Source organism: Mastomys coucha, unplaced genomic scaffold (genome assembly GCF_008632895.1).
Source record: "Mastomys coucha isolate ucsf_1 unplaced genomic scaffold, UCSF_Mcou_1 pScaffold5, whole genome shotgun sequence".
Lineage (NCBI taxonomy): Eukaryota > Metazoa > Chordata > Mammalia > Rodentia > Muridae > Mastomys > Mastomys coucha.
This window is the reverse complement of record NW_022196911.1, coordinates 69,545,443-69,552,358: the sequence shown is the minus strand read 5'-3', so window position 1 is coordinate 69,552,358 and position 6,916 is coordinate 69,545,443. Positions and strand designations below refer to the sequence as shown.

At 37.8% G+C, this 6,916-nt stretch overlaps 1 protein-coding gene across 1 annotated transcript; it reads left to right on the top strand.

Moving 5' to 3' along the window:
* Positions 1–5,194: 5,194 nt before the first annotated feature.
* On the top strand, positions 5,195–6,136 carry LOC116077122 (olfactory receptor 1496-like). Its single transcript, XM_031351464.1, has one exon. The coding sequence runs from the start codon at positions 5,195–5,197 to the stop codon at positions 6,131–6,133; it is 939 nt and encodes a 312-aa protein (XP_031207324.1). The 3' UTR covers positions 6,134–6,136.
* Positions 6,137–6,916: the final 780 nt, after the last annotated feature.

The window sequence follows — 6,916 nt, the reverse complement described above, 5'->3', positions numbered from 1 at the left end:
CTCATGTAGAAGCAGCACCAAGCCTTCCCACATACAAAGTTTCCCCAAGCTCTCAGTCCAAACCATTGAGAAGTACCTGCTGTCGAACCCTGAATCACCCCTAAAACTGTATATAAATCCTATCCAGGGAATTAAAGATGTATGAGAACAACTCCATCATCTGAGCCTTTTGTTCTAAGAGCTGTAACACTTGGGAAGAGGTCTGTTCTCCGGAATGCTGCCTAAAACTCCACTGCACTCCTCACTGGCTAGTCAGCTTCTCCTTGGCCCAGCATGACTGATTCAGTGCAGGGCGGGGAAGAGTAACTGAGCAACCTGGAAAGCCATGGCAGAGATGGAGGTGGAGCCAACTGCCACACCAGAAGCAGTGGAAGCAACTTCCCCTCCCTGCCTTTGCTTGCGTACCTTCGCCAGAACTCAAGCCTCTGGTACACAGGTCCACACCTTGTCCTCATGTCAACCAATACTCAGAAACTAGATGGCATCATTTTTCTTGGTGTAATTAATACCAATTGATTGTCTAGCAAAATTTGGTTATTCTATACAACCAGAGCAGTCAGCATTGAGTTTAAAGTCTTGAACACATACTTAGATCCCAGTTTCTGTTTCTACATTAACAAACAAAATTTAAGCATTCATAAATAAATTAATCAACTGAAAATGATTTAAAAGAATTGTTAATTATCTCTAAGAGCTCAAATAAAAGTAAGTTAAATAAGGATCAATATTCCCTCTGGGGGTTGGGAGGTAGAATGCGTTTTATTACAATGTACAGAACTTCATAAAACCAATGGCTGCAATGTTCAGGTAACTATAATGAAGGAAGGCATTACAAATGGCATTTGTAGCCTGTGACCAATGTTGAACTCATGCAACATGGAATTATAATGTAATCTCACATATGTTGTGAGGATTGGACAGTAGTGGCAAGAGGTACAATTAATGTTTCATAGGGAGGTAAGAAGGCAAACAGAGTGAACAGGCATGGGAACATAGATTGCTTTTCTACTACGTTGAGGAAGCCTTAAACATGCCATCTTATTGCCATATGCCTGTCCTTTTCACATATTGGCACACATAGAATGTTGAAAGATGAAGTTTAAATTTTTTCAGAAAGTTGTATATCTGCCCCAAGTCCTCTTACAGTCATGTTGCATTGAGATACTGTTCTCAGAAGTTTTCCAGTGTGTGTGTTTGCTGTGGTCTCATGGTGCTTTAAAATGACTGTTGGATGGGCTGGAAAGATGACTCAGCAGTTAAAGGCTAGGCTCACATTCAAAACCATAAAAACTACTGATGGTTTCCTGTGTAAAATTTTGTATTGTGAGATACTTTAAGTCATTAATAATCAGAAAATTCCTGATAATGTGGGGTGTTTCGCAGTTACACTTTTCCCTTTCCCCTCTAAGTGAGTTCCAGTCAACAGAAGTCATGCAGATTACCTGGACAGGAAATGCAAACACATCTTTTCATGCTTTTTTATATGTTGCTGCTATTTATGCATTAGTTTTGTTTGTTATTGTTATTTAAATTCTACATTCTATTAAGTGTAACAAATAGTGATCAGTGACTAAAATTTGTTTACATTAGAGATCTCTGAGGTAAATTGGTCCCAGAAAGGTCCTGAGTAATTCTTACGTATTTAATGACTTCTACAGGATCTGGATTCCTCTGGGATATAGGGCACATAAGGCACAGGATAGCAACAGGGTGATGTGGGTAGGGAAGGTGCAGATAGGTGATGAGTACAGAGGCTGCTATTCTTGTGTCTGCAAATAAAATAAAGGTGAGCAGGATCATGAAGCAGAAACTATGACGCAGCTTCAGCAGAGCTGGGTACAGTCAGGAAAATAAGCAGATTTCTTGCTGTCAATTGAAATTTCTCTGTTACGCAGGATAGTTTTCCAAATATGATACTTTCTCTTTTTCTCTCTCCTAAGATTTCCCCATACTATGTTAGTATTTGTTTCATGTTCATCATGTATAGCGTTCATATTGATACATTCTTTCAAGTTAGTCATTGTGTCATTTTTTTCTTTCCATTTCAAAACAGGAGCAGTCCTATGAGGTAGAGTTCAGTGCTGTGTTGATGAATGGCTGTTTCCTATACTACCACCTGTGGGGTCTTAGCAATCTCTGTACAATGTGCTCCCCACGGTAATTATTAACTTTAACTGTATTTCTTCACAAATATTTATTTCATTGGTAATATAAGTGAATATATCAAGCGATATGTTTCTAATATTTTGTGCTCATGCATATAAGTTTGGAATCTGGACAGCACTGAGATTGGTTAAGTATATTTCATTGTACAGTTACATGAACACCTAGATGATATATCATTTTCAATGGGATATACTTACATCGAGAATGACATTAGTATCGTTTTCATATTCTGTCTAATTTGAGGAAGATATGTTAAAGAAGTTTCTGAAGTCCATTGATCCATCAGTGTTAACAGTTGCTGGTGATTTCATTGGAATTTGATATTTCAAAACTTGCTTTCATAAAACAAAGATATGTTTCAATGACAGAGAAAGAGAAACTTGGGCATGGTGTAATCTGCCTGTCATCCCAGTGCTCAGAAAACAGAGGAAGGTCTGTTATATTTTTGAGCTCATTCTGGACTATATAAGGAGATTATCTTAACTAGTAGATGATTTTTTTTCGTACATGGTTTACCTTTTGTAATGATAATCCATAATATTTAAGTCTGCAAATCATGATGTCAGCTGCATTAAACAAGACTGTTTTTGAAGGTGTAAGAAGTTATACACAATTATAGCATTTTACAAAATGTTGCTTAGATCACTTGAAGTTTCTCCTGTTTTGTAAGCTTTAAGAGCTACAGTAGACTTTTTAGCTAGGGCCATCCAGAACTGCAAAATTACATGTGTTTGTATCTGCGTGTGTGTATGAGTGTATTTGCATGTGTATGTATGTGTGTATGCATAAATTTATGTATGTGTTTGTGTGTGTGTGCACACCCTGTCATGTCACTAGGATACAGACTGATATTGGGGTATTAGAGACTGATAAGGGTAACATTTGAAGAACTGACTAGAATATTGGAGTCCCTGATAAAAGTAGACATTATTTAATCAGACTTTTATCTAAAGCAGAAGATGTATCATTTTTCTACACTTAAGTGAACTTTGCCCACAATTCCTTCATCTGAATGTATGAAGATCATCATCTGATGAAGTGTTAGTTACCTTTGTCAAAGTCTAGATTTTTAATGACATTTAGAGACTATCTGCATAGCAAGTAGGAATTTTCCAAATCACAATCAGTGTTTAACCCAATTGATGCATAAATTCACCATCACATACAGCATAGTCATCTGAGGAATATTGCAAGTGAAAATTTCAAAGTAGGTTGTTGCTTGTTTTTCATAATTTGTAAAATTTTTCATCCTATCTGTTTTCTAAACAAATACCAATGATATTTTGTGGATTAAAACATATTTGTAGTCCCCAGTATTATGAGATTGCTAATGATTAACACTAACACTGCAAAACCACAATTTTAATCTCTAATTCAGACTTTCTATTTAAAAGGGAATTTTTCTAACTTTGAAGTTGAAGAAATCTGGATTAGTTTGAGCAGTAGTTGAGAAACACTTACTGGGTAGATTTATGCCTCATGACTATCATTGGTCCTAGTTTCAGGTTAATGATTATAGAGAGCCAAACAGAATGAAGGCATATGAGCTCCTTCCTGCATATAGTTTACAGTTGATGGGAAGATACATCAACACAGTGACCAAAGTATTAATTGGATGGGATATGTAGAGGTTGCTAGAGCACGTGGCTTAATGTCTCATTATAGAGAGACAAAATAAACTTAACTGAGAATGTGATAAGCAATAATCCTGGCATAGAGGTGAGGATGAACCAGACAAAGGGAAAACAGAAGGAAGGAAATAAAAGGCAAGAGAAGAAGGAAGGAGCAACTTAAAAATGTGGGACATGAAGATATTTACCATAGCATTGAATGAGGAGAGAAAAGCATGTGGGATTGTGTGGGATATACCACTGTCACCGATGAGATAATGAAAGATCATCTGTGTGCCTGATAGGAGCTTTGTCATTATCCTCAGAACAACAGTGGTAATTTGAAACATAAATCAGAAAAGATATGAAGGAACTCCTCTGTTAGGATGTGACAGTGTAAACAATGCAGGTTTAAGGAGAAGGGCCAGGGGACATGAGAACATGAACATGACTGAGTCTGCTTCTGTATTGTAGTAAAGACAAGATGTGGTCCTGATATATTGATATTAAGATTACAAAAACGAATGGATGAAATAAGAGGAGAATGGAAGAGAGACTCTGTGTAATGTATCACAACTGTTCAAGGTAATAAAAACTAAATGGATGCAGGGCGGTGGTGGCGCATGCCTTTAATCCCAGCACTTGGGAGGCAGAGGCAGGTGGATTTCTGAGATCGAGGCCAGCCTGGTCTACAGAGTGAATTCCAGGACAGCCAGGGCTACACACAGAGAAACCCTGTCTCGAAAAAAAAGAGAGAGAGAAAAAAAGAAAAAAAACAACTAAACGGATCTAAATTCATAGATTTCTGCCAAAAATTTTTGAATTTATTTTACTGTACTATGGGTAACTGGAAAGGTGGAACATGGAGTGCTTTGGTAGATATTAAACTGAAGACGTGACTTCACTTGGGGCTTTGGAGCTTCTGATGCCTGTCATATATGCAATGGACAGAAGATGGTTACTTAAAAGCAGAGCAGAAATATGTTACAGGGTCTGAGTTTGAAGTGGCAATATAACACACTGAAGCCTGAGAGACTTTCTTTAAATTTGTAAAAAATTATGATGTTAAAGTTTGTAAAAAAAAATTGTTCATAAGCATCAATATAAAAATAACTGAACAAATTACAAATGAACAAATTAGTTACTCAGGATGAGCAGGAGGTAGGAGAGAAAAGCATTCATATCTTAGTGGACATGGCATGGAACTGTCTATGAAAGGATGAGAGATTAAAAACCTGCAAAAGGTAGTTGGAGAAAAATCATTAATGATTGTAATGTTTACAGACATTAGGAGTTTAGAGTTTATAATTAAAATGATGACTCACATCTATTGTGGTAGAACGTGTATCTTAGATATATATTTATTTTATATTTTAAGAAATTCTGATATTTTCTCATTAGAGTAGTGGAGAAGAAGAATGAAAATGAACAACAAAACTGTCATCACTCAGTTCCTCCTCCTGGGTCTGCCCATTCCCCTAGAGCACAAACACCTGTTCTACACCCTGTTTCTAACTATGTACCTCACCACCATCCTGGGAAACCTGCTAATCATTGTCCTTGTTCACCTGGACTCTCATCTCCACACACCCATGTACTTGTTTCTCAGCAACTTGTCCTTCTCTGATCTCTGCTTTTCCTCTGTTACGATGCCCAAAATGCTGCAGAATATGCAGAGCCAGGACCCATCCATCCCCTATGCAGGATGCCTGGCACAAATATACTTCCTTATGGCTTTTGGAGATATGGAGAGCTTTCTTCTCATGGTCATGGCCTATGACCGCTATGTGGCCATCTGCTTCCCTCTGCATTACACCAGCATCATGAGCCCCAAGGTCTGTACTTGTCTAGTGTTGCTACTGTGGATGCTGACAGCATCACATGCCATGATGCACACCCTGCTTGCAGCAAGATTGTCTTTTTGTGAGAACAATGTGATCCTCAATTTTTTCTGTGACTTATATGCTCTCCTAAAGCTGTCCTGCTCAGACACTTATGTCAATGATTTGATGATACTTATTATGGGAGGACTCATCTTTATTATTCCATTCCTCCTAATTGTTATGTCCTATGCAAGGATCATCTCCTCCATTCTTAAAGTTCCATCTACTCAAGGCATATATAAGGTTTTCTCCACCTGTGGTTCCCATCTGTCTGTAGTGACCTTGTTTTATGGGACAATTATTGGTCTCTACTTATGTCCATCAGGTAATAATTCCACTATAGAGGAGATTGCCATGGCCATGATGTACACAGTGGTGACTCCCATGCTGAACCCCTTCATCTATAGCCTGAGGAACAGAGATATGAAGAGGGCCCTAAGAAGAGTCATCTGTAGTAAGAAAATCTCTCTGTAATGGTAGCACTTGGGATTATCATCTAATTTTATGTGATAAATGTATTGATATTAATATTTTTATCAGATATTGTCTCTCATCATAGGCCCTACAAGGAAGGGCATGCTCCATAACTGTTCAATACATGAAAGAGAAGAAGTTTAGTGCAGTAGTCAATGTAGGAACAATTGTCTTTAATATCTAGCTACAACTTTGTCCTTACTTTGCATAAACAATCCTGGAAATGCATAGTGGTTGAGGTATTGTCTAATATGATCTCGTTTCCTCTTAAGTTACTGCAACATCTTGTCATTTTACCCTAACTTACATGTTCACTGATATTTCATTTAGAATCATTTAAGTAAATTGGTTGACCTCACTCAGTAACAAATACTTCCACCACCCAACTTCCTTCTACAAGTTTTTCAATACTGAATTTGATATAATTTTTGCTCTTAGCTCTTCTGTAATTCTTTTCCAGTTTATGTCATCCTTTGTCACTAGTCTAGACCCTGAACAAATAGACAACAAAAGGAAAATGAACAACAAAACTGTCCTCACTCAGTTCCTTCTCCTGGGTCTGCCCATTCCCCATAGAGCACACACGCCTGTTCTATACCCTGTTTCTAACTGTGTACCTCACCACCATCCTGGGAAAACTGCTAATCATTGTCCTCGTCCACCTGGACTCCCATCTCCACACACCCATGTACTTGTTTCTCAGCAACTTGTCCTTCTCTCATCTCTGCTTTTCCTCTGTAACTCCCTGGCAGAATTGTTTTGTATAATAGTGTCACGTTTCTA